We start from the raw sequence: 27968 nt of genomic DNA, 5'->3' as shown, positions 1-27968 counted from the left end.
CAGAAAATAATATCTCACCAGCATTGTTATTTGATTTTTTTTTTAATCGCTTTGGTTGATCTGTACAAAGTTGTTGAAAAATATACAAATTGTACATTGTGTCACCCCCACTGAGTGCTGAACAGGTTGTGTCCCCCCCCCCCGATTATCTCCCCGCTCCCGAAATATTAACAAGACAGTTTTAGCCCAAATATATTCACCCCCAAAGCCCAGGAATTACATTTGTTTCTATCCCCCCCCCAAAAAAAACAAACGTTATTGGCTGATCTCTGCCCTCCCACTTCAGTTTAACTGATGAAATGATTCGGGGAGGTGTTTCCTGACAGAAACTCAGAGCCAAAGTGAGTGATAGATTTAACAAAGTCCAAGAGAGACGCTAGCAAAGAAGACGGGAACTATTCCCTTGTGTCGCGGTGAGGAAGAGGAAGGCACCGGTGGGAAGGCAGGGAATTTGGGAAGAGATGGTAAATAAGGCACCTGCTCTGCGTCTAGAAGGTCCCAGGTTTCACCCTTCCCACCCCAGTGGCATCTCCAGGAAGGACTGAGAAAAGATTCCCTGCCTGGACAGCCCCTGCCAGTCAGAGTGGACATCACAGGGGAAGCAGAGAGAGAGAGAGGCATGATGGGAAATTCACTGGGCCGACAACACTTAGGGCTGGGTCACACACATCTCTGCCTGTGCTGAGTTGGGGGGTCCATCAAGTGCCCTGATAAACCAGGATGCTGAGGGTTAGGAACAGGCAAAGAGCCTTGCCCGTTCCTGGGATTCACCTGGAAAACCTGAGCTGGGCTTAACATCCCAGGGAAGACTGATGGTCCACCCAGGAAGAGCAGCCTCAGGTGCCTGAAGGACACCTGGCGAGCCCAGTGCGGAAAAGGGGAGGGAGGGGGCAGCACCAACAACCACCCCTGCGCTGGCAGAGGGCAGAGCGGGGTCCCGGGGGGGCACATGGGGTTCAGCACAGGGTGGGGGCCCTTGACTTAAATAGGATCAATATAAAAATACGTTCTTGCTAGGGTCTGGTGGCAAAGCGTTGAATTTCGCGTCGGCCAGAGGCGCCTGGCACTGCGGCCCCCGAGGGACACTCTGGGGACAGGTGTGACGCAGGTGGACCTCAACAGGCAGGGTCCGCCTTCCATGAAGAACGGGAGCCTCTAGTCGTCGTCATCATCATCATCGTCGTCGTCGTCATCATCGTCATCGTCATCGTCGTCTTCCGTGTTGATCTCTCCTTCCAGCACATCCTCAATCCAGTCTTCCAACTCCTCTGTGGACGGCAGGTCATCCTCGTCGTCCATCTCCAGCCATATGCTGTCAGCCTGGCGGGGGAGATGTAAAATTCAGCTGGAGATCATCCTATTGATTTGTGATGTTCTGAAGGAGCGTCTCCACCTCCATCGTTCTGCCCAGACACTGAGGTCCAGCGCCAAGGGCCTTCTGGTGGTTCCCTCACTGCAGGGAAGCAAAGCTACAGGGAACCAGGCAGAGGGCCTTCTCGGTGGTGGCGCCTGCCTTGTGGAACACCCTCCCAACAGATGTCAAGGAAATAAACAACTCGCTGACTTTTAGAAGGCATCTGAAGGCAGCCCTGTTCAGGGAAGTTTTTTATGTGTGACATTTTAGTGTATTTTTGGTCTTTGTTGGAAGCTGCCCAGAGTGGCTGGGGAAACCCAACCAGATGGGCAGGGTACATCATCATCATCATCATTATTATTATTAGTGCAGGTTAAATACTTTACATTTACAGTGGTTCTCAAATGCTTTGGTACTCATACAACTTGGAAATCAAACACTGTAAACCCCGAAGTAAGAGAACCTTTTTCAGAAGCCAAACATGCTTTATTTTGAGTGTTACGCTTCTGTTTTGAGTGTTACGCTGAGGTCTGTCTGTTTCGGCTATTTATTTTGCTTTTTTGTTTCTGCGGCTCTTTTTGTTTTGTTTTTGTGACTGTGTGGAACCCAGTTCAGCTACTGATTGATTGATTGATTGTGTGACTGCAGTAGATTGTTTATTGCTTTCATTTTATGGATCGATGGTGTCAGGGGTTAGATAGTAAAATCCATGTTAAATTGCTGTTTTGGGGGTTGTTTTTAAAAGTCTGGAATCAATACATTTTGCATTTTTATGGAAAAGCGCGCCTTTGTTTTGGAATGCTTTGGTTTTGGAACGGACTTCTGGAATGGATTAAGTTTGAGAACCAAGGTACCACTGTATCTGTTCTGAATATAAAAAAGGACATAGGATATAGTGAAGGATATTTTTTTGGGGGGTAAAATGTGTATGACATTTTGATTACCCCACCCCCACCCCTGAGCTTTCCCAAGACTCTGAAAAAAATTATAGAATCGCAGAACTATAGAGTTGCAAGGCACCCCATGGGGCCATCTAGTCCAACCCCCACAATGCAGGAGACACAAAACACTTTGTGTTTGATTCATCCCTGGTATCAAGGGAACATGCAGCAGGTGACTAAGGTGGCTCAGGGGCTCTTTCTCAGATAACATTCCCCCCATAACTTCCCACCCCCTGCCTACAAGGACGTCTCGACCCCTGTCGCTGTCTATAGCAGAGCTATCTGAAAGAAGGGGAGAGGGCTTGAAGGCAGGAAACTTAAAATGTTGCTTCATTGAGTATTGGGAATTTATTTATTTATTATGGGGGCTTCCAGAAACAGGGGGGTGTCCATAGCTTGTTTGCCATAAAGGTAAAGGGACCCCTGACCATTAAGTCCAGTTGTGGCCGACTCTGGGGTTGCGGCGCTCATCTCGCTTTATTGGCCGAGGGAGCCGGCGTACAGCTTCCGGGTCATGTGGCCAGCAGGACTAAGCCGCTTCTGGTGAACCAGAGCAGCGCACGGAAACGCCATTTACCTTCCCGCTGGAGCGGTACCTATTTATCTACTTGCACTGGCATGCTTTTGAACTGCTAGGTTGGCAGGAGCAGGGACCGAGCAATGGGAGCTCACCCCTTCGTGGGGATTTGAACCGCCAACCTTCTGATCGGCAAGCCCTAGGCTCTGTGGTTTAACCCACAGCGCCACCCACGTCCCTCTTGTTTGCCATACAACTGCTGAATTTCCCACTTGGGAATTCAGAAACACTTTCCTACAAATTCTACAAAAGCGTTGTTCTCAAGAGGCATGCGCCCGGTTTGGGCTTCACAACAGTGGCAGAAGTGCCCGCGTCTCCCGTGCCCGTGGTCACTTACGTCCGTTACGTTGACGACGCCAATCTGAGGCCTGGACAGGTCAATGTCAAAAGTCTTCTCCCAGTAGGCAATCAGCTGAGAGAGAGAAAGAGAGAAGGGGGAATGAGGGTCCACAAAGACTTTCAGGCACGTGCAGCGTCCGATTTTGCGGAGGGTGAGTGGGGACACAAAGTGGTTGTGGGGACACTGGTCATCGATAGTGGCTTCCTTCCAAGAAATGGGTCTAATCCAACTTTGGGGGGCATTGGTGGGGGCCATAGCAGCAAGAACAAGCCATGGCAGCCACCCCCCACCCCCGCTAAAGAGCACAATTGCCTGTTCACCAGTGGAAAGTCTTCAGGGTCGATCCAGATGATACTGAGGTCTGGGTTGTCTGTGTTGTCTTGGGCAACATCCTTCAGGATTTCCAGGAACTCATAACCATCTGTGGCCAGAAAGTGTTGAGGAGAGAGGGAGGTTGTGGGATGTGAAACACAAGAGCAGTCAAGTACAACATTCCTAGAGTGAACATGTTTACACCTGGGGAGGAATGTTTGTCCAGCCAGAAGGTAAACTTCCTGTTTCTTCTGGGCTGGAACAGACTTCCTCTGCATGTGACTAGAGGTGGGCGTGGCCTCACCTGTGCAGGTAACGACAAAAGCACAGGGCAGAGCAGCCACCTCTCTCTTTTGACTACATGCGTCGAAGAAGCAACATCTGCTTAGCCAAAGATGCCCTCTTGGCTTCTAGCCAAGAGAGGACAAAGGGACTGTCTCCTTATGAGATAGTTTCCAGGAATATATAAATTTTTTAAGCTAAGTCTGCCTTCTGGGATCCGATTGTGAACAGAATGATGTGTGAGTAAACCTTTTAATACTTTTATAGAAGACTGTGTCGTGTCTTATCTTTTATGAGGGAATAAGGGGGAAATACCAGGGCAGTTATTCTAGAGGCTTTAGCCAGCCTGAGCAAACGCATCCGCTGTGAGTTTAAAAGGGGGATGTTACTCTGCTCAATTGTGAACTTGTTAACACAAGTTGGAAATGCTATAATCAAACAATATATCCTCTCCTGCATCCCTGAACATTCCCACAGAGGTGAGAGGGCAGCCAGGGTCTGCCAGCTTTCCTGTGCAAAGGCCTCCCCCCACAAATCAAGGCCCACCCCCATCCATCTCCTGTCCTTCCTAAACAGAGCCCCTATTTCAACCCAGTTTCATGGCTCCTGCCTCCCCACGAGGCATCCATGGGGCTCCAGTATGATAACAGCAAAGAGAGACAGCCGGAATCCAAAGAGTCTCGTGGCAAAAATCTGCCCCAGTTACAGACAGCAGAATCACTTGATAGATTTTATCAAACTTCTCCATCAAAATCATTTCATCTCTAGGAAGTCTGCTGCAGTTTCCACATCCACGCCACGGGCTTAGAGTACTCTTTCGCCACATGACAAGGCTTTTGGGGGGAAGCCATGATGTTAAAGTGGAATAAGAGTGCTTTAAATTTAGGGTGTGGGATGAGTGTTCCCTTTGTACTCACAGCAAACTAAAGTTTTGTGTTTCTGGAGATGCAGAAGGCAAGACCCATTGCTGGTTCAGGTGCTCTGTTAACGAAACCCAAAGGCTCACCTTTTTAATTACCCTGTTTTGAGGGACTGTAGTGCAAGCCAGGGAAAACTGGGTTGGCTGCTGGCAAATATAAATATATTATCGGTATTGCAGCTGTGGAATGTGAGCAAACACTCTCTGCTGGGGATGTCTGTCGATGGCAAGACCGACAATCAGCTTCAATACTATTTTAATTCTGTCCCAGATAGCACAATGGAGCATGAACTCGCTTGCTGCCATATCAGTTTCTTTCAATTGTTAGTTTGGATGCGTTTTTATGATATGTTTTGAATGCCCACTTCTGATGTAATATTTACCACAATCCTTTCCTGGTTTTTTAGTTACTGTAGATGGGGAAAGATGGGAAAATGACCATTGGGGAAGAAAATGGAGACGGCGCCATGTTGGAATGCAGGCGACCCCCCCCCCCCCCGTGGCCATGAAGCTCTGCTCTCCGTTCTCTGTAAGGGCAACTCACCAGGGTCATCTTCCTCTGCAAAAGCAACAATATGGATGCCATCTATATCATCCTCCTGGAAGGACAAAGAGAGAGGGAGAGAGAGAGAGACGTTACTCACTAGCAGGGAATGTAAGAAAGCATGGCTTTCTGTTCTGCCTTATATCAAGAGTCAATGTGGTGTGGAGGTTAGAGGACCTGGGAGATCAGAGTTCAAATCTCGAAGCTCTGCTCCTGTATTTGCCGAACCAATTCCCACATTCGCAATTTCAGCTCCCGTTTTTGTTTATGTCAGAATTCTCCGGCATCCCAGCTCGTGGGGACTGTCTTGCCACTGGTAAAGACACTGACCACAAGGCCCCATGGCAAAGCCCCTACGCAAGTCCTGTTGCAAGGAACAGGAGTTGTGCAGGAGCATGAATAGGAATTGGTGACATCCCAGGCACTAGCCACTCGGTGCTCCTCATGGTGACTCTCAAGTACAGCTCTCCTTTGCGGGAGAACTCCTCGGTGAAGGGCACTTTCCCACAACAACAGGGAGGTTTTTTGAGGGACGCGTCTGCACCTTGATGACGACCTTTGGGAAGGTTTTGTCACCTACGTCCGTAGGGCGAAGGGAGAGCTGGAACGAACATCCATGAGTTCAGAACAAAAGGAAGTTGGTCATTTTCAGCTGGCCAACACAGCAATATCAGTTTGCACAAAGTTGCTGCTTTTGTGCTGTTTGCACCAGGGTGAATTATTTATGGTGAGGCCGCTTGGTGAATAGCTGGGTGGGGTGGCCGGGTATACGTTTTTCTGAATGAACGAGGCTGCGGGCATCTCGCTTACAATGGCCTCAAGATCACCGTGTTTTATCAATGCACCTTGGTGGTGTAGCGGCGGAAGAAAGGCAAACACACAGAGGAAACAAAAGTCACAAAAATACAGAGACATCTTGGTATTTCTCAATTTCCAGCTCATTAAACAAATAGCATGGGGGCAGACAATGAAATCATTAAAATCATCATAAAATTATAAAAGCAAAGAAAGTTTGTACTGGCTGGGGGATTAGTGGTCAATTTCCCCTTGAAAATATCTTCTCTGAATTGCCCCATGTCCGTTTTCTCACCTATGGGGGAGTTAGGCAGCTGGTGGAATACTGAATCACTCATACGTCTTGCTCAATTCCACCCAACTCCTTAATGGAAAATCAGTTCTGTTTATACTTGTGAGCAGACATGGTTAGAAAGATCTTGGCCACAGGGAAGGGCACTGCTGCATGATATAAATGCTGTCTGAAATCCTCACATTATTTCTGCTTCCAGCTAAGGGGGGGGGGGGCTGAGGAGCATCAGCAGCACATCTGCAGAAGCACTCCAGGAAACCCGAAACTCCAAAATCCAGGGACGGGTTTGGAGGCAGAGAATTCCAGAGGCTTTCCTCTTTCTCCCTCCCCCCCCCCCCCCCGGCTTCCCCTAGACGTACCCAAGTCTCATACATGCTTTCTGGCTGGAGCTTCCTCAGTGTGGGCCTGTAAGACAAGAGGGGCAGAAGAGAGAGGTTGAGGAAGAGGGGAAAACACACACAAACTTCTTTAAGGCTCCTGGTACTAATGATCTTCAGTACAGCTTCTGTTGAAATCCGGTAAGATCCCCTCCAACGCTGTCTTGCAAAATCCTGTTAATCATCAGAAGGAACCATCAGATCCTCATCTTTCAGTTAACCCAATCTGCAGATGTCAGCAAAAATCCTGGGGCTGTGAGTGGGTGGCAAAGACCTTTGCTGGACTGGAAAGCTGTTTGGTTAGGCTATGCATGTGAGTTTGGAGACGACCAAAAATGAGCCATGGGAGGGGAGAGAAGAGGCCACAACTCAGCAGTTATATAGGGACGCAGGTGGCACTGTGGGTTAAACCACAGAGCCTAGGACTTGCCGATCAGAAGGTCGGTGGTTCGAATCCCTGCGACAGAGTGAGCTCCCGTTGCTCAGTCCCTGCTCCTGCCAACCTAGCAATTCGAAAGCATGTCAAAGTGCAAGTAGATAAATAGGTAGTGCTCTGGTGGGAAGGTAAACGGCGTTTCCGTGTGCCGCTCTGGTTCGCCAGAAGCAGCTTAGTCATGCCCGCCACATGATCCGGAAGCTGTACCCCGGCTCCCTCGGCCAGTAAAGCGAGATGAGCGCTGCACCCCCAGAGTCGGGCACAACTGGACCTAATGGTCAGAGATCCTTTACCTTTACCAGCGGTTATATAAACTACTGGGCATTCGGAAGTTCCCTGGTACAATGCGCATCTCTAGGCCACCAGCCCTTAATTCAGAACAATGAGGACCAGAATCTTGCTTTCTTTTTAAGTGAAGAGCTGTAGCTCTGCAACAGTGCACCTGCTTTGCATGCATAAGGTCCTGGTTCAATGCCCCATGGCACCTCCAGGTGGGGCTGTGAAGAAAGCTGGCAGCATTGGGGGATTTTTAGTTTGGAGAAAAGGCTAGGAAGAGGCAACATGATAGAAGTGTATAAAATTCAGGGCCAGCCCAAGACATTCGGACACCTGAGGCAAACCCCCAAATAGAAGAAGAGTTTGGATTTGATATCCCGCTTTATCACTACACTAAGGAGTCTCCAAAGGGACGCGGGTGGCGCTGTGGGTTAAACCACAGAGCCTAGGACTTGCTGATCAGAAGGTCGGCGGTTCGAATCCCCGCAACGGGGTGAGCTCCCATTGCTCGGTCCCTGCTCCTGCCCACCTAGCAGTTCAAAAGCACGTCAAAGTGCAAGTAGATAAATAGGTACCGCTCCAGCGGGAAGGGAACCGGCGTTTCCGTGCGCTGCTCTGGTTCACCAGAAGTGGCTTAGTCATGCTGGCCACATGACCCAGAAGCTGTACACTGGCTCCCTCGGCCAATAAAGCGAGATGAACGCCGCAACCCCAGAGTCGGACACAACTGGACCTAATGGTCAGGGGTCCCTTTACCTTTAAGGAGTCTCAAAGCGGCTCACATTCTCCTTTCCCTTCCTCCCCCAGAACAAACACTCTGTGAGGTGAGTGGGGCTGGGAGACTTCAGAGAAGTGTGACTGGCCCAAGGTCACCCAGCAGCTGCAGGTGGAGGAGCCAAGACGCGAACCCGGTTCACCAGATTACGAGTCTACCGCTCTTAACCACTAGACCACACTGGCGAGTGAAGATCTACATCAGGACAGGTGGGGGATAAAGATGTACATCATTTGCAAGGGTGAAGGAGGCCCCCAGTGCCTCCTATTGGCTGAGATATTGCAGCAGAGGGGGACTGGGGAGGGGTGCTAAAGAGGCAGCAGCAACAGCAGCAGCGGCAGCCAATGCATCCCTTGGAGGCTGGTCTGCTGCCCCTGTGGATTCTGCTGCCTGAGGTGCTTGCTTCAACTTGCCTCATGGGTGGGCCAGCCTGGGTAAAATTATTGCATCACAGGAGGTTGGACTAGAAATTTCAGGGGCCAGCAAACTTTTTCAGGGGGGCGGACCACTGTCCCTCAGACCTTGTCGGGGGGCCAGACGATATTTTGAAAAATAATAATAAAAATGAACGCATTCCTATGCCCCACACATAACCCAGAGATGCATTTTAAATAAAAGGGCACATTCTACTCATGTAAAAACATGCTGATTCCCGGACCATCTGCAGGCCGGATTTAGAAGGCGATTGGGCCGGATCCGGCCCCCGGGCCTTAGGTTGCCTACCCATGGACTAGATGACCATCAGGGTCCCTCCCTACAATTCTATGATTTTATAGATGGCCTGGAGGAATTGGATGGAGGGGAGAGCCAGTGTGGTGTAGTGGTTAAGAGCGGTGGACTCATAATCTGGGGAACCGGGTTCGCTTCCCCGCTCCTCCACCTGCAGCTGCTGGGTGACCTTGGGCCAGTCACACTTCTCTGAAGTCTCTCAGCCCCACTCACCTCACAGAGTGTTTGTTGGGGGGGAGGAAGGGAAAAGGAGATTGTTAGCCGCTTTGAGACTCCTTAAAGGGAGTGAAAGGCGGGATATCAAATCCAAACTCTTCTTCTTCTTCTTCTCCAACCCCCCACCCATAACACCAGTGCTGGGGGGGGCATCCAATCAGGCTGAGTGTCGGAAGACTCAGAACTGATAAAAGAAAAGTCCTTCTTCCTGCTGCACATAGTTAAACTGTGGAACTCCCTGCCACAACGGCCACAAATCTGGATGGCTTTAAAAGAGGATGAGACAAATTTATGGAGGAGGAGACTATTTGTGGCTCCTAGCCAGAACGGCTCTACTCTGCCTCCACAGTCAGAGGCAGAGATACTTCTGAGCACAAGTTGCTGGAGGGGAGAGTTGATCTTGTGTTCGAGTCCTGCTTACGGATTTCCCTTTAGGGCATCTATTCGGCCACTGTGAGAACAGGAGGCTGGACCCGATGGGCCCCCTTTGGCCTGATCCAGCCGCCAGCCTCTCCTTATATTCTCACGAAAGACCCCATACCCGCAAAACGTGCTTTTAAAACGCATTTGGGTGTGTACGCAGCCTTAGAAGCCTGAGCAAATCCTTTTGACGCAGGTAGCCAAGGGGGAGGGGGGGGGGAGTCAGTTTGGGGTCAGAGCGAGGTTCAGGGATAATGCCAGGGATGAGAGCCGGAGAAGCATCGCTGTGCAAAACAGGCCTAATCCGGTCCCGTGAGCGAATCGCAAAGGCCAGGCTGCCATAGCAACCGCGCAGCCCCTCGTCGGCCCGATGTTAGAAGCAGCTGGATGGAGATGCCATGGGGGGCGGGGGGAGTGCCTGAGAAACAGGGGCATGGAGCGCATCAACAGCACCCCCAAAATGAGGAGGGGGAAAGGGGTGCCGGGCCTCCTTCCCCCAAAAGCGAGGGACACCACCCCGCTCCCCTCCCCAGGACAGAGAAGGGGATTTGTGCCACAAAATGCGCCCTGTTTGTGCCAGGGCTGAGGTCCCCTGGGAGGAGAGGAGGAGAGGGATCGGGGTTAGGAAACCTCCCGGTTAATCCCAGGGGATTAGGGTCAGCCGAAACATCTGCAGCAGAGCAGAGGGGAGCTTGGGGGGGGGGGGTAGGCCTCCCCATAAGCGCTCTGGCGCTCAGTTAGGGGGCAGAGAGGGGGTGATTTGAGAGAGGATTTTTCTCCTAGGTCTTTGGCATGCATGGGCTTCTGAAACAACCCCAGGGCGACTGATTGCCATTTTGCCTCATTCCCCGTTCGCCCCCGGGGCTATTCCTCTGGCAGAATTTCAGGGTGGATGTGGAAGAGACCCCGAGGGTCGTGCAGTGCAGGGACCGCAGCTCAGGAACCTCCGCCGGGCGCCAGAGCTGCAGGCGCGACCTGTTTCCTGAGCTCCAGAAACCAGCTGGCTGTCCTCAGGGGACCCCCAGGACGCCGCCTCCCCGAGGCTGCAGCGCAGCAGCCAGCCCGGCCGTCTTCTCCACATGTAAACGGGAAGGACTCGTACCATACAGGTCCCTTCCATTCCCGAAAGCATCTCCAAGTAAGGACTGGGACTGCCCCCCCCCCCCGCCTGACTGCTGCTGCCTGCCAGTGTTGACTGCAAGAGGCATGGCTGGGGGATGCTTCTGATGGAAAGCAATGCCATCTTTTGCGCGCCCCCCCCCCCGCCCAGCGAAACGCATCTCTCCCTCCCCCCCCCCAGCCCCTGTTTGCAAAGATTTCTCCGTTTGGGGCTTGGAGTCTCAGCCAATAAATGTGCCGTTGCCATGGCAGCAGGAGAAGGACTTTGGTGTTGCTGCTGCCATGGCAACGGATGACTCTCCTCCCCATCCACAGCAGTCAGCCGGGAGACGGAGCAAGAATTGCCCGTTTCAGTGGGGGTGTGTGTGTGTGTGTGTGCGCGCGTGCGTGTGTGTGTGTGTGTGTGCGCGCGCCTCTGTCTAGAGCCAGGAAGGCGTGGGGGGGGGGCTGCTGCTCCTCCTCTAATTCCCCCTCCCCCCTCCTCAATTTCTCTTCACCTCTTGTGCTCCTCCAAAAACTGGACAATTTCTTCCTCGCTGTTGGGTTTGTCTGGGATCGTGACCGGTTCCTCCATGAAAGGCTCATAGTAGTCGATCTCGTTCAGTTTGAGGGACAACTTCTTTGCAACCTGCGATGGGGAGAAAGAGAGGGATGGAGTCCTAGAATTGCAGAGGGACCCCCAGCGGTCATCCAGCCCAACCCTCTGCAACGCAGGAATCAGTTTCTCAGGTGCGTTGGCTGCTCCTGTTTGGAAACTTGCAATCTGCCCCCCTCTTAACTTCTCTGCCTGCTGCAACGTGCAAGCTTCCTTCCAACACAAGGAACACATCCTTGGCTGTCCTGCTGCCTGCAAAAGCGAGGTGGTGCTTGTGGCCAGCTACGTACCTTGCTGTCAAAGGTGGCATAGAAATCGATGTAGGGGTGAAACTCCTCAGCCGCGTCTTCGTAGGCCTTGAAATCTGGAAAGGGGGAGATAATGGGATCAGCAGCGCCTTGTTTCCGGGGTGGCAAAGCCCGAAAGACTGCTGGGTGTGGGGGTGAGCGAGGGGCTCCTGCCTGCCTTGGGCTGATATTATTATTAATATCTATGATCAGAACATAAGAAGATCAGGCCATCGTGGCATCATAGATGCTTAAAAAGCAGAGACATCACCTTGCTGACAAAGGTCCGTATAGTTAAAGCTCTGGTTTTCCCAGTAGTGATGTATGGAAGTGAGAGCTGGACCATAAAGAAGGCTGATTGCCGAAGAATGGATGCTTTTGAATTCTGGTGCTGGAGGAGACTCTTGAGAGTCCCATGGACTGCAAGAAGATCCATCCTCTCCATTCTGAAGGAAATCAGCCCTGACTGCTCACTGGAAGGACAGATCCTGAAGCTGAGGCTCCAAGACTTTGGCCACCTCAGGAGAAGAGAAGACTCCCTGGAAAAGACCCTGATGTTGGGAAAGATGGAGGGCGCAAGGAGAAGGGGACGACAGAGGACGAGATGGTTGGACAGTGTTCTCGAAGCTATGAAGATGAGTTTGACCAAACTGCAGGAGGCAGTGGAAGACAGGAGTGCCTGGCGTGCTCTGGTCCATGAAGAGTCGGACACAACTCAACGACTAAACAACAAAGCATCATAGAGTTTGAAGGGACCCCGGGGTTCTCTAGTCCAGCCCCTTCAATCACCCCTCTACCCCAGCATCCTGTTATCACAGGAGCCAAATACCCCTAAGAACCTGGCAGTGGGATTACCTGTGGGGGGAGCTAAGAGCCAATGGGGTGGGGGCGTCACTGGAGGTTTAAATGACTCTCAGACTTTGGAAAGCTGGCCTCACAGGACCCGGTCCATCCATTTTGCAAATTAAATCATTTGAATCAGGTTTTGAATGAATGCGCAATGAATTGCTGAATTTTACTGTGTTATTACCTTAGTGCAGAGTTTTCCAACCTTTTTGAATCCACGGCTCCCTTAACCAACTACAGTGGTACCTCGGGTTAAGTGCTTAATTGGTTCTGGAGGTCTGTTCTTAACCTGAAATTGTTCTTAACCCGAAGCACCACTTTAGCTAAAGCGGCCTCCCACTGCCGTTGCGCGATTTCTGTTCTCATCCTGAAGCAAAGTTCTTAACCCGAGGTACTATTTCTGGGTTAGCGGAGTCTGTAACCTGAAGCGTCTGTAACCCGAGGTACCACTGTACCTTCTTTCTGCAGCATCCCTGGGGGTCTCAGGAGCTCCCCCCTTGCTTGCAGAGCTGACAGCCCCTCACCCTTTTCCGACCACCCTCCCTTGTGGAGGGTTCCCTCTGCCTTCTCACCCCTCTCCTTGGGAGTCCTCTGGGCAGCCGTTATACCCCCCCCCCTGCCTCAAAGACAGGTGCCTCCTCACACTGCCCCACAGGGGCCTGGGAAGCACCCCCTGGCCAGCCCCAGGGGCAGTATTCGCCTGGGGAGCTTGTAGCCAAGGATGCTGCAACAAACAGCCGTGTAGGTCGTTAGGAGGCAGAGACAGAAGAGGGTTTCAGAGGAGAGAGGGAAGGAAAGAGGGACAGAGGTCTATGTTGCCTCTGGAACCCCTGATCACCATTCAAGGCACCTCAGGGTAGCACCGCACACTGGTTAAAACCACTGCCTTAGTGGGACATGCAAACCACTATTCTGCAAACCGCCTCAACCCAGTATACCCGAAGGAGCGTCTCCACCTCCATCGTTCTGCCCGGACACTGAGGTCCAGATCCGAGGGCCTTCTGGCGGTTCCCTCCCTGCGAGAAGCAAAGCTACAGGGAACCAGGCAGAGGGCCTTCTCAGTGGTGGCACCCGCCCTGTGGAACGCCCTCCCATCAGACGTCAAGGAAATAAACAACTACATGACATTTGGAAGTCATCTGAAGGCAGCCCTGTTCAGGGAAGTTTGTGACATTTTAATGTATTTTTCATCTTTGATGGAAGCCGCCCAGAGTGGCTGGGGAAACCCAGCCAGGTGGGCGGGGTACAAATAATAAATTATTATTATTATTGTGAATAATAGGGTAGTGGCAGGGGATTGGGGGTGAGTTTATAGGACATTGTGTGCGGGGGGGGGGGTTTCCCCCAAGGATTTGGGAACCCCTGGACCAGGCTGTCCTTGAAGCATCCTGGACCCAAACTTTGAATCAATGCAAGAACCTTGAGCCTGGCTGAGCAGCAGTTTTTGGAGCACTGGATTGCTGCATCGCTTGGGCTGGACTAGACGGTCTTGGGGTCCCTCCCAGTTCTCAAGTCCTGCAATTGCCTGTCCCCATCAGCCGCCCAGCCACAGAGATTTGCCCCCAGACCAGGCCCTCAAGGGCAGCCCCCGCGTCCCGGTTTCCCGAGAGAGGATCCGTGTCCCCACACCAGGCTTTCCGCCCAAGCGAGAGAGCGGCTGCTTCTCCCTCTCCACCGAGCCGTGATGGGTCACAGGGCTGACATGTTAAGCTGGTTTAATGCGGGTGTCAGCTGGTCGTGGGGCTTCCGGCCCCGAAGCAGGGACTGGCGGGAGACGGGGGGGGGGGGCTGACAGGAGCTGTCTGGGAGCACACGAGGCATCAGTGCAAATCTGCAAACTTTTAACTCCGGGCTGCGTTCTGTTTCTTAAAAAAGCACCCGCGCAGCAAGGCGGCGGATGCACAGCACTGCGTGTCTCGTCCGGGGCTGTGTCTCTCCCGGAGAAAAGCAGCCACAGCTGCAGAACCAACGGAAGGATAGATCTGTGATGGTGGAGCAGTCCCTCCAGGCGCAGGAGCAGTCTACCTTGGAGCAGTGGAGCAAACTCCCTCGGAAGGCGGCCGAATGTCCTTCACTCCTTTAAGCAGCAGACCCTCCCAGTCTCCCTATTTTCCAGGGACATCCCTGGTTTAGAGAAACCATCCCAGTTTCTGATTTGATCCTGGAATGTCCTGCTTTTAATTAAAAGGTAAAGGGACCCCTGACCATTAGGTCCAGTCAGGCCGACTCTGGGGTTGCGGCGCTCATCTCACTTTATTGGCCGAGGGAGCCGATGTACAGCTTCTGGGTCATGTGGCCAGCAGGACTGAGCCGCTTCTGGTGAACCAGAGCAGCGCACGGAAACACCGTTTACCTTCCCACCGGAGCGGTACCTATTTATCTACAGTGGTACCTTGGGTTAAGTACTTAATTCGTTCCCGAGGTCCATTCTTAACCTGAAACTGTTCTTAACTTGAAGCACCACCTTAGCTAATGGGGCCTCCTCCTGCTGCCGTGCCGCTGGAGCACGATTTCTGTTCTCATCCTGAAGCAAAGTTCTGAACCCGAGGTATTATTTCTGGGTTAGCGGAGTCTGTAACCTGAAGCGTCTGCAACCTGAAGCATATGTAACCCGAGGTACCACTGTACTTGCACTTCATGCTTTTGAACTGCTAGGTGGGCAGGAGCAGGGACCGAACAACTGGAGCTCACCCCGTCACGGGGATTCGAACCGCCGACCTTCTGATCGGCAAGTCCTAGGCTCTGTGGTTTAACCCACAGCGCCACCCGCGTCCCTCTTGTTTGCCATACAACTGCTGAATTTCGCACCTGGGAATTCAGAAACACTTTTCTACAAATTCTACAAAAGCGTTGTTCTCAAGAGGCATGTGGTTTAACCCACAGCGCCACCTGCATCCCCTACTTTTCCTTAGGCTGTCCCTATTTTCATTGGCCTCCAGCCAAGAGAGGACAAAGGGACTGTCTCCTTATGAGATAGTTTCCAGGTGTATATAACTTTTCTAAGCTAAGTTTGCCTTCTGGGATCCTATTGTGAACAGAATGTGAGTGAGTAAACTCTTTTTATACTTTTATAGAAGACTGTGTCGTGTCTTATCTTTTATGAGGGTATAAGGGGAAAATACCAGGACAGTTATTCTAGAGGCTTTAGCGAGCCTGAGCAAACGCATCCGCTGTGAGTTTAAAAAGGGTGATGTTACTCTGCTAAATTGTGAACTTGTTAACACAAGTTGGAAAGGCCATAATCAAACAATATATCCTCTCCTGCATCCCTGAACATTCCCACATGTTTGCGTTTGGGGGAGCGAATGCATTTCAGCAGAGCCTCTTGGGGGGACCAGACCCCCCGTCCCAGTGCCCCAAAGAGGCACCTACGTTCCGAGTCTTCGTTCTTGAAGTAGCCGATCAGTTTGGGCTCGTCTTCAACATTCTCAAATGCCTGAAGCTCATGTTCCCCTTCAATGAACTCCACCGGGTCTTCCATCACCTGGAGAGAGAGAGAGAGGAGGATAAAGGGAAGGAAAATGCCGTTGGCATCACAGCACCAAAATCACAGAATCATAGTTGGAAGGGACCTCCACAGGTCATCTAGTCCAACCCCTGTGGTGCCGGAATCACAGCCAAAGAAGCCCTGAGAGGTGGCCATCCAAACTCTGTTTAGAAACCTCCAGTGAAGGAAAGCCCAGTGACTTTCAAGGTTATAAAATCATGGAATTGCAGAGTTGGAAGGGACACCCGGGGTCATCTAGTCCAACCCCCTGTATTGAGAGAAAGCCCACCACCTTCCAAGGCTGCTTCTTCCACTGTCCAATAGACCAGATCATTTTTTATCCAACGATCCGAGTGCTGCGGCTTTAGCAGTGGAGCAAGCGAAGCAGAGTCTCCTTTGGAAGGCTGTTCTCCAACAATTTCAAAGCTTGGCTAGTTCCTACAGGGAGGGTGGACTTGTTCAGCCATCAGGCCGTTTAAGGCTTTGCAGTGGGGGTGGGGAGCCTTTTGGGGACTCAGGGGCCACATTCCTTTATGACCAACCCTCCAGGGGCCAGGGGCTTGGAGGCCAATTGTGAAGAGCCACGGAGTTACGTTCCAGCCATGCAAAGAATCCCAGGGTTCCGTCCACACACAAACACACCTTTCCACCCCTGACCCAGGTGAGCAGGACTCCCTGGCCCCCCAGGCGTTGAGAGGCAGGGGGGGCATTTCAGCCAATATGGACAGGCTGTGGGGCACAGCAGGGCAGGAGGAGGCCCAGGACTTACATCGAGGATGAACTCCACCAAAGTGTCGGCAGAAAACTCCCCGTCGTACTCGATGATTTCATCATCCTTGAACACATACACACTGTCTTCTTCCCCCAGGCCTGCACAGGGGAGACAGACATAGAATCACAGAATTGTTGCTTGAGAAGGGACCCCCAACGGTCATCGAGCCCAACCCCCCACTGTAAGGTATGTGGGGCAGAGGAAAGAAGAAGAGAGAGGAGCTGGAGGGCAAGGGGGCTTATTTCACCCTTGCATATACCATGGGGACACATACTCTAGGCCACTCTTTGCCCACTGGGCACCCTCCAAAACTTCTGAACTACAATTCCCATCAGCTCAGGGGCTTGGGGTAATCTTTGGTAATATGGCGCCCTTGAGCGGAGTCTAGATTTGCCGCCCCAAAATGGATCTTCTCAATTTTGGATCATCTCAGTTTTGTTTTCCCTTGGCTTGGTGCCCTGTGCTGGGGAAACTGTGCCATAAATCAGGCGCTGCAGGGGCTGATGGGAGTTGTAGTCCAAAACACCTGCAGGACGCTAGCTTGGCAGAGGCTGCTTGAGGCTGACAGCCGCCTCTGGGTCAGGGACTCATGTCTCTCATTCCACAAAGCACCCGGGCATCTCAGTGGAGCTAGAATCCTGTTTATATGAATGGCTCAAGGTGTTCTGCAGGGATCTCTGAGCTTCTACCGCCCCCTGGTGGTTGGCATACCACTGACACTTCACAGGAACCTCCCTTCTCCTGCCAGCCAGACCCTTGGCTCCTTTCGCTCAGTACTGCTTACACTGCCTGGCAGCAGCTCCTGGGGTTAGCAGGCAGGCGCTCTTCCCCAGCACCACCTGGAGAGGCCCTTAGAACGGAACATGGCACCTTCTGGATGCAAGGCAGAAATCGTCCACGTGCTGAGCCTTTAAAACCAAAGGCAAGTTTCCAGTCCTCATGGTTTTGAAGAAAAGGTTGATTTAAATAAGAAGCTGCCTTGATACTCAGAGCAGGCGGGTATAGCTGCCCAGCTCAGGACTGTCTGCACGGACCAGGGATTTCTACCTGGAGATGCTGTTCAGAATTGAACCCAGGACGTTCTACATGCAGAACAGCTGTTCTAGCACTGAGCTATGGCTCTTCCTTCCTCGCTCCTTTCTCCCCCCTGGTTGTCCAGCCTCTTGCTGATGTTGTTCCACTCTGGAAAGTGTAGAAATGGCAGCCCTCCTGGACAGGGTTACCAGACGTCCCCAGATTTGTGAATAAGTCCCCGGACAAATTCCGTCCCCGGAATGTCCCCGGATTTCATCTAATGTCCCTGGGAAACACAGCAGCGGCAGTCTCAGCAGCCCAGAGCAGTCGGCTCTGGCTGGCTTCAGGAGCTTCTCGGAAGTCCCCATATGATGGTGGTGAAGGGGCTCAAAGATGCAGCTTCCGGGCTGCCTCCACCTTCCCTGACTGCAGAAACTAAGCTGTGAATGGAGGCTTCACACTGCCTTTTGGAGCAGCCCCATCCCAACTCCTCCTTGCGTGCAAGCAGAAGGGAGCAGGGATCTCTCAGCTGCGAAGGGAGGCTTTACAGGAGGCGCCAGGGATCTCTCAGTTAGGCAACGGGAAGCCTCCCTTCCCAGCTGCCTCCTGTTTGCACGCAAGTAGAAGTTGGGATGGGGCTGCTCCAAAAGGCAGTGTGAAGCCTCCCTTCCCAGCTGAGGGATCCCTGTGCCCTCCTGCTTGCATGCAAGTAGGAATGGGATTGGGGCTGCTCTGAAAGGCAGTTAATGAATTAAAGTGTCCTAGGACTCATTGAGGGACGTGGGTGGCGCTGTGGGTTAAACTGCAGAGCCTAGGACTTGCCGATCAGAAGGTCGGTGGTTCGAATCCCCGCGACGGGGTGAGCTCCCGTTGCTCGGTCCCTGCTCCTGCCAACCTAGCAGTTTGAAAGCACGTCAAAGTGCAAGTAGATCAATAGGTACCACTCCGGCGGGAAGGTAAACGGCATTTCCGTGCGCGGCTCTGGTTCACCAGAAGCAGCTTAGTCCCACTGGCCACATGACCTGGAAGCTGTACGCCGGCTTCCTCGGCCAATAAAGCGAGATGAGCGCCGCAACCCCAGAGTTGTCCGCGACTGAACCTAATGGTCAGGGGTCCCTTTACCTATACCTTAGGATTCATTGAAAAAAATCTGGTAGCCTTACTCCTGGAGGAAAAGGTAGCCAGATGCCCTTTTGGTCCACAGCAATCCAGCTGTGGTCCCCCCCATCCAGCCCCCCACCTCACCCTGGTTTCCAGCAGCGCCTTGCAGCCCACCCTCCCTCCCTGCCCTGGCAGGTATTGCCAGTCCCCCTTCTGCTTCCTGCCGGGCACTTACCTAATTTCTTGGCCACTGCGGCATCCTTCTCTGCGTCCACCAGGCCAAACCCCACGCCTTTCTCCTCCAGGACTTGGGCTGCTAACTAGGAGGAAGAGTCAGCAGGAGGGCAGGCAGACGAAGAGAGAGAGAAAGAGAGAGAGAGAGAAGAGGGAGAAGATGGGAATGAACAAGCGCCTGGGTGCTGGAGGGAAAGGCTTTTTGCAGAAAAAACTTGCCACCACTTTGGATTTTTGTCTTCATTGCAAGCTGTGGAAGGTGTTGCTTTCCAGAGGCTCTAAATCTGTTCTCTTGGTCCCATGAACTCATCCCCCCAAATCCCCCAAACCTACCCTTTAAAAGGAGCAGTTTGCACAAGCCACCAAGGAAGGTAAACAGAATAGAATTCAAGACAATAAACTGAACATTTATTCAAAATCCCAGGCCGCAAGGTGGTTAGATTGGTCTCAACTAGGGCCAGGGCCTTTTCAGTACTGGCCCTGACGTGGTGGAACGCTCTGTCACAAGAGACTAGGGCCCTGCGGGACTTGACGTCTTTCCGCAGGGCCTGCAAGACAGAGCTGTTCCGCCAGGCCTTTGGTTTGGACTCAGTCTGACCCTTATGTTTCCCTCCCCTTATCATCTTGATCTATGGGCTACTTTTAAAATGAGGCTGCATTTTAAATTGTATTTGAACCTGTATTTTAAATTGGATTCTTCTTCCCCCTCTCTTTCCCCCCTATTATGTTTTTACTGCGATTTTATTGGTGTTAGCCGCCTTGAGCTTGGCTCTGGCTGGGGAGGGCAGGGTGTATATATATATATATATATTAATGCAATTAAAACTTTAAGCAAATTCAACAAAATGGATGAAGCAGTGATACCAGCTTCTCAAAATCCGAGAGTCGCTCGTAATTTCTGAAAAGGGGAGAGGTTGGGGCCTTTGCTGTGAAACTAGGCAGGGCACCCTTCCAGCAAATGGGCCGGCCTTGCCAAGTCCACCTTCCTCAGGGAGTTTAAGCTCTCAGCAGGCAGGTTCTGGGGCTCAGGGAGTTCCGGCAATCGCATAGCACTTGACTAGGAAGCCTCAGGGGCTGCCCCAGATGTGTGTTTTGGCTGGAGGGGCTGGTTACTCAGGGATGCACAAAACACACTCTGCACATGGTCCGAGGCATGGTGTGCTTGGGCATTGTCACATCATAGGGCTGTGATCTAGCACTGAAAGCCGATTGTGCTGTGTCTGTGTGTGTGTAAGAAATCACAAAAACTGACCTAAGATGCTTTTTAAAAAAAGTTTGAATTTCCCCCTAAAATTAAAAAAGTTGTCCTCCATTTGAAATTTGGTTTTTCGGTTTCGAGACCTGTTTTAAAAAAGAGAGCAGGACTTTCCTTTCAGGCAGAGTGTCCAGCGTCCTATATACACTAACTAGCAATCAACTAGCAAAAAAATAAAAAATTAAATAAAAAATCTGCCAGGGTTTCAAGCGTTTTCAAACACTGAATTCCGTGGGAAGGCAGCTATCGTCAAACACAAAATGCTGGATGCCGGATCCTGCTGAATATCAGCTCCGAAAGGTTGACAAATATTGAAGGCAGTAAGTGCTGAATCCCAGATGCCTCCGCCCAAACAGAGAACATGCTGCAAATGCTTGGCAGCTCACAATCCAAAAGGGCCAGCATGTAAAGATCCTTTTATAGGGTTGGGGTTTGAGACTGGGGTCTCCTGCTTGGGGGTTTCCTGCAGGCACCTGGGTGGCCACTGTGAGCACAGGATCAGGGCACTGGCCTGATCCAGCAGCCAGGTTCTTCTTAGGTTCTGATGGAGCCTCCAGTTTCAGATGCAGTCTACCTCGATTCCAAGGTTCTCTGGGGTATTTGGTCACTGTGATGAGGAGAGGAGGATGGGCTAGGAGGCTTCCCTTGGGCTGGATCCAGTAGGATGCCCCCTGTTTCTAAAACCCTGCAGAGCTGCTGCCAGCCGGTGTTGGCATCACTAAGCTTGATGGGCATCACTTAGTGCCAGGTCAGACAACTGGATCCCTCCATCTAGCACTGGGCTTCAGGCAGAAAATGTCTTTGGCCAACATTGGCTCCCTGAGACGTCTATTAGTATATCTGACGTCCAGTATCCCTGAAGGAGCGTCTCCACCCCCATCGTTCTGCCCGGACACTGAGGTCCAGCTCTGAGGGCCTTCTGGCGGTTCCCTCCCTGTGAGAAGCCAAGTTACAGGGAACCAGGCAGAGGGCCTTCTCGGTGGTGGCACCTGCCCTGTGGAACGCCCTCCCACCAGATGTCAAAGAGAAGAACAACTACTGGACTTTTAGAAGACATCTGAAGGCAGCCCTGTTCAGGGAAGCTTTTAATGTTTGATGCATTACTGTATTTTAATACAGTGGTGCCTCGCAAGACGAAATTAATCCGTTCCGTGAGTCTCTTCGTCTAGCGTTTTTTTTGTCTTGCGAAGCAACCCTATTAGCGGCTTAGCGGATTAGCGCTATTAGCGGTTTAGCGGCTATTAGCGGCTATTAAAGGCTTAAGGGATTAGCAGATTAGCTGCTAAAAGGCTATTAGCGGTTTAGCGGCTTAGAAAAAGGGGGTGGGGAGCGGAAAAAAATCTCAAGACTCGCAAGACATTTTCGTCTTGCGAAGCAAGCCCATAGGGAAATTCGTCCTGCAAAGCGCATTGAAAAACGGAAAACCCTTTCGTCTAGCGGGTTTTCCGTCTTGCGAGGCATTCGTCTTGCGGGGCACCACTGTATTTGGTTGGAAGCCGCCCAGAGTGGCTGGAAAAACCCAGCCAGGTGGGTGGGGTATAAATAATAAATAATAATAATAATAATAATAATAATAATAATAATAATAATAATTATTATTATTATTAAAATATTAACTCAACTTTACCCTGCAGCAGCGCTGCATGAAATCAAAGAATAGCAGGAACAAAGCGTGGAACCCGAACCAACAGATTCAAATTACAGGAAAGGGTTCAGCTTTAGGAGGAAATTCTGTGGGTAAGAACATATTGACAGTGGAAGGGTCTCTCTCCGAAGGGGGGGGGGGGGACTCTGGAGGTGTCTAAGCAGGGCTTGCATTGCCACCTTTAGCTGTGATTCCCTCCTTGCACGGGGTTGGAATAGATGACCCTTGGGATCCCCATCTCTTGATCCCCATCTCTTGAATACATCCGCCCTGTCCAGAGCCCAGGCAGAGGTGATCTTCCTCCGCCTTGCAGGCCCCGTTCTGGGAAACCCATTAAAGGTGACTCCAATAACGGAATTCATATCGCCCTTCTGCTCCGAAGGCTGTGCCAGGGAGAGGAGAATATTTAGGGATGGAAGCAATGACGACGTTCGGAAGCCGCCTTGGAATGTCTCTCTGTGGGGAGAAGGCTTCAAGGCAGGCAGGGGAGGAGAGGGTGTCCTTTTCAGAAGACCTGAGGAGGAGCCCAGCTCAGCGTCTGAAGCTGCCGTGGGATCTAGGCACCTAGAGTGGGGTGAGACAGTCTGCCCACAGCATGCAACTCAACTGGGAGGCTGGCCATAGGTGACCAGGCCAGGTTCAAGGGTCTTGTGTTAATTCACGAGGACCGCCTGATCCCTTGCATCCTTGGCCAATCACTGCAATTCTTGCGGGAGACGGTGGCTCAGATGCCCTGTGCACTCCTAGAATCCTAGAATCGTCTTCCAACCCCTTGCGGGAACCACAGCTAATTGTCTTTGTGGGCCTAAATTCTAGCCGAGGTCACACTGGCCCACTCTCCCTGTTGAACTTCTGTTTCTTAAAAAGGTAAAGGAACCCCTGACCATTTGGTCCAGTCGTGGCCGACTCTGGGGTTGCTCATCTTGCTTTACTGGCTGAGGGAGCCGGTGTACAGCTTCCAGTCATGTGGCCAGCAGGACTAAGCTGCTTCTGGAGAACCAGAGCAGCGCACGGAAACGCCGTTTACCTCCCCACCGGAGTGGTGCCTAGTTATCTACTTGCACTTTGGCTTGCTTTTGAACTGCTAGGTTGGCAGGAGCAGGGACCGGGCAACGGGAGCTCACCCCGTCGTGGGGATTCGAACCGCCGACCTTCTGATTGGCAAGCCCTAGGCTCTGTGGTTTAACCCACAGCACCACCCACGCCCCGGATTCTTACTGAAGACTTAAAAAAAAATAAACTATGTCAGGCAATTTAACTGAAGCCTGATTTAATAATTTTAGCCAATTCCGTTTCCCCTGGGTGTCATCCCTTGTACGCACTTAGAGATTATTGCAATTAAGTGGTATATAAATTGTCTCAATAAACAAAGAAATCAGATGGAATTAGGCATCACTCAATGCCCCTCTGTCTGGAGATGTCAGCCACAGGGAGATGTCTGCCCCCCAAAGCTGCAATGAAGGAGAGTTAGATCTCTACTGCTCAGAATTCGCACTGTGTTCCTCCTTGGTGCCACCTGGGGGCTGCTGCCTGTGTGTCCAGAAGTCTCCTAACCATCACTTTCCTGTTTGTTTGTTTGTTTGTTTGTTTGCTCCATGGGGGGGGGGGGCTGTCTGAATCAGAGATGCCATCTGGTGTGAAAGGACAATGCTCCCCTCGTCTCATCTCACAAACAATGAGGTCCTGAAGGGTTGTTGCTTTTTTGCAGGGTTTACAAAACCCTCGAAATCTGGCCATGGATTAGACTGAGACAGATGCGCTGGGCTTATACATCAAAGCACCTTTGGGAGAAGAAAAACCCCGGCCAGTACAATCCACGTCTAGCTGGGGGCTGGAAGAGAAGACTCTTTGGGTCCCTTCCGACTCTACCATTCTATGAATTCCCTTCCTCCCCTGGCAGCCTAGAGAGGGAGGCCCTGTGTCCTGTCTTTGAAGGGCTGTGTGTCCAAGTCCCGTTTAAAGATAAAGGGACCCTAAGAAGCAGGACGGCCGTGTGTGTGTGTGTGTGTGTGTGTTTCCCTTGATGTTGCTCCTCAACCCAGATCAGCAGTTGGACAGCAGCCTGGTCATCCCTGGGGTGAAGTGCGTTGTCTCCCTATTAAAGTTTTAATAATAATAATAATAATTTATTTGTACCCCACCCATCTGGCTGGGTTTCCCCAGCCACTCTGGGCGGCTTCCAACAAAGATGAAAACTACATTAAAATGTCACACATTAAAAACTTCCCTGAACAGGGCTGCCTTCAGATGTCTTCTGAATGTCAGGTAGTTGTTTATCTCTGATGGGAGGGCGTTCCACAGGGCGGGTGCCACCACCAAGAAGGCCCTCTCCCTGGTTCCCTGTAGCTTTGCTTCTCACAGCGAGGGAACCGCCAGAAGGCCCTCAGAGCTGGACCTCAGTGTCTGGCTGAGTGATGGGGGTGGAGAAGCTCCTTCAGGTCTACTGGGCCTTTGAGGCTATTTAGGGCTTTCAAGGTCAGCACCAACACTTTGAATTGTGCTCAGAAACTGGGAAGTCCTCCTTCAGGCAGCACAGAGGTAAACTGTGGAACTCCCTGCCACAGGAGGCCACCAACCTGGATGGCTTTAAAAGAGCAATGGAGGAATTCACGGAGGAGGAGAGGGCCATTGGTGGCTCCTGGTCTGCTCCCCACCGTCAGAGGCAGCCCTGCTTCTGAATCCCACAGGAGGGGAGAGTTGCTCTTGGGCTCGGATCCTGCTTACAGATTTCCCTTTGGGGCCTCTGGCTGACCACCATGAGAAGAGGGGGCTGGACTGATCCAGCAGCCAGGCTCTTAAATTATAGCAATTATACCTACATTAGCATATGCACACTGGATGCAAATCCGTGTAGTCTTTTCCCAAAACAGCACTAGGTGGGGGTGGCGCTGCAGCTTGTCAGTTTTGGTTTCTACAACTTTTCCATTTTTCTCCTGTTTTAATTTCTGTTCCTTGCATTTCCTCCTCAGTATGTCAGTTAAAAAATAAAATAAAAAGAATGTCTGAAAATTCACCCCGATTTCAGTGCGAATTTCTGCTGCACATTATTATTGCTATTGTTATGGTTATCGTTACCCCACTTTTCCTGCCCATAGCTCTCCCTGCTCCATTTTATCCTCACAACAACCCTGTGCGGTAGGTTCGGCCGAGAGACTGTGATTGGCCTAAGGTCACCCAGGGAGCTTCCTGGCTGCTCTCTCAGATCTGCTCTCTCAGATCTTCCTCTAGGCCTTTGACCACTACACCACACTACCTCTCTGCATTCCTTCCTCTGGTTTTTACCCCAGTCGATGTGGTTTTTGGCTGGAAAAACCCTATTGCAAAATTCAGAGCAGAGCGAATTCCAACAGGACGCTTTCTTTTCAGGTTGTGAATTGGCAGCTGAGAATTCAGTTGAATTCAGTTAATTCGGTTGAGAAACCGAATTAAGATGTGACCTAATTGAATTCCGCCTCTGTCTCTAAATGGCCCATTATTGCAAAACTAAGCCAGACCCTTCCAATCCTTTCCGGCTTCACAGCAGGCCAGATGGCCCCCAGTTTCCTGTTCCTAAGTGTCCCCACTTGTGACTGACCTCCTTTCCCACCCCACCTTCCCTCCTCAGGCCACCCAACACCTCCCCCCCCCCCCGGCTAAGTTGCTGCGGTCTGAGGAATGCTAAAATGAGGCTTCCCAAGCGGAGACCATCTCTGAAATGTGTCTCTTTCCCCCTCCTCCTCCTCCTTCCTTGGGGCCATTTTTAGAAAGTTCCACTGACCTGCGCTGGCTGCACCCCCTTCCCTGGACAGCCCTTGGCCCCCTCCCTGCTTTCCTGCCCCCCAGGCAAGATTCCTAAGGAAACTATTCCAAGGCTGCCTTTCTGGAGAGGAGGAGGAGGAGGAGGTTCTTGCAGCCGTCCGAAGGCGCCAATTAAGGAGATGGCAATTTTAGCCCTGGCTGTTGCTCTCCTCTCTTGGGAGAGCAGCGAATGGCGCTCTGTCTGGGACAGGGGGACGCAGCCCTGAGTGGGGTCTTGCAGATCTGGGCCTGGGGGGAGGCAGTCTCTTTCGCCTGGTTCTGCACCCCAGATTTGCACGGAGACGCGATCGCAGCAGCACATGTCAAGGACACGCTTGTGCATCGCACGTGAAGGTGTAGCCCTAAGCTTGGACCGGTTGCAGAAGGCAAACGATGGTCAGGAAGGACTGCCTGAGCATTTTCATTAAAAACAATGAAGCAGCATATAAATCTTATGAAACAATAATAATAGAGGTTTTCTGCCCCTGCCTACCACTCACAAGGCAGACACACAATGAGGAGAACCTCCATGTTGGATTGACCCAGATTTATGATTATATCTTTATTGCATTTGTATCCCATTTCTCTCTCTCAAAGGAGCTCCAGGTGTCATGTGTGGTTCTCCCTCTTCCTTGTGGAATCCCCACAACAACAACAACCTTGCAAGGTGGGTCAGGCAGTGGAGTTCCACAGATTCCAGCATTCCAGCCCCAGCAACAATGGACCCAAAGATTTGGCCGAGCGCCCCCGTTTATGGAGGGCACAAGGGACAACCCCTCCTTGCCCACTCCCCTGATCTTCCGCAACTCCTTCCACACATCCACGCTCCTCCCCTGAGACGGATTCAGGGCAAGGATCAGAGGGGGGTGTTTGCATTGCACCCATCATTGGGGTTTGGGGAGGGAGCAGGTGTGGGGGCAGAGAGGAGAAGGCTGGGTTTCGTCATGGCAGAAATTCCCACAGAACACGGCAGGAATCAGAGGACTCAGCAAACCAGCTGAATGCCATTGCTTTTGGGTAGCCCCCCCCCCCGATCTACAGCACGGACCCCCCCCCATATGATACACCTAGGACATCTGCCCCTTTGCCCCCCCCAGCCCTTGCACCACCCAAGCCCTAGAAGCACAGAGATGGAATCGCAGAGTTCTCCAAGCTCCTGAAATTCCTTGACCTCACCCGTTCCCACAACCTGAGTTGCCTGTTGCCCTTCCTTGCTAAATGGCTGTTTGGGGACAAGAGTTTCCGGGGGGTGGGGGCACCTGTCCCCCCCCTGCCGGCCGCCTCCCTCCATCACATCCCTGGTCGTTACCTCCAAGATCAGCTCCTCCAGCTCAAACTGCTTCTGGGATGCCTTGTCGTCCCCGATGGGCTCGTGGTAGAGCAGAGCCAGGATCTCGTACTTCTTCAGGACGTTCTTGTAGTTCTTGGCGTTGACGTCGATGACCCGGTCGATGCCGTCGTACTCGGGGAAATCCAGCCCGTCTTCGCCCCGGCCCAGAGGGCCAAACGCGGCCAGCAGCAAGGCCACGAGGGCCACCCCAAGCCACTTCATCCTGCCTGACCTTCCCGGGAGAGGAAGCCCCAAACTGAAGGAGGAGAGAAGGAGACTGAATAGCGGAGACCTCCCTCTGGGCTCCCCGGTCCTTCGTCCGTCCCCCGGCAACGCAGAAAGTCAACCCGGCCCCTGGAAGACGGCTGCGGAAGGAGAGGTGGCCCTCTTCTCCTCCTCTTCCTCCCCCTCTCCCGCCTTGGCCTTTAAGGCGGCTGTCAGGGCAGGGGGCTCCGGGGGGCAAGGACGTCTGGGCTCTTTGCTGACACAGGCAGGCAGCCCGGAGAGTTGGCCGAGGGGGGCCCTGGCTCCGTCAGGGTGGCGACAACCTCTCCGAGGGGCGAGGGGCGTCAAAAGCAAAGGCAGGGACCAACGGGCAGCCCATAAAAGCAGCCGGGAGGGGAGGTGCCCCAGAGATGGAGGGCTGTCTTATCCTCAGGCATTTGGCACTGCCCGCCAGAGACACCCCACCCCTCTGCTCCCTGCCTATATATGTATATGGGAGATGGAGGGGCCCCCGCCCTGAACAACAGCCACCTGCATCCCGGTCCGGGGAGCCTCTGAACCCTCACCTGCCCAACCAAGCCACCTGCCTCTGGTTTATTACCAGGGCCTCACCTTGGCCAGGTCCCCCTCTCTCCGAGGCTGATATTTGACGGCCTCTCCTTATTGCCATATTAAGGGGGGGGGGACTATGGAGGG

General features: G+C 52.1%; 2 protein-coding genes across 3 annotated transcripts in view; both read right to left on the bottom strand.

The window, feature by feature from the left end:
• Positions 1-27968, bottom strand: part of LOC310666072 (uncharacterized protein) — a 1539811-nt gene that overhangs the window by 1319428 nt on the left and 192415 nt on the right. The gene's annotated exons all lie outside the window — the stretch shown is intronic.
• On the bottom strand, positions 24-27957 carry CASQ1 (calsequestrin 1). The gene is made up of 11 exons (XM_083416694.1): positions 27027-27957; positions 19042-19126; positions 16689-16789; positions 15805-15916; positions 11590-11663; positions 11202-11332; positions 6716-6761; positions 5270-5324; positions 3533-3633; positions 3210-3284; positions 24-1320 (listed from the first exon to the last, which is right to left on the bottom strand). Exons 1-11 carry the CDS (start codon positions 27267-27269, stop codon positions 1156-1158), a joined length of 1188 nt encoding a protein of 395 aa, XP_083272820.1. The 5' UTR covers positions 27270-27957; the 3' UTR covers positions 24-1155.

Source organism: Podarcis tiliguerta, assembly GCF_965153285.1.
Source record: "Podarcis tiliguerta genome assembly, chromosome: 16".
NCBI lineage: Eukaryota > Metazoa > Chordata > Lepidosauria > Squamata > Lacertidae > Podarcis > Podarcis tiliguerta.
This window is presented reverse-complemented; position numbering and strand designations above follow the sequence as displayed.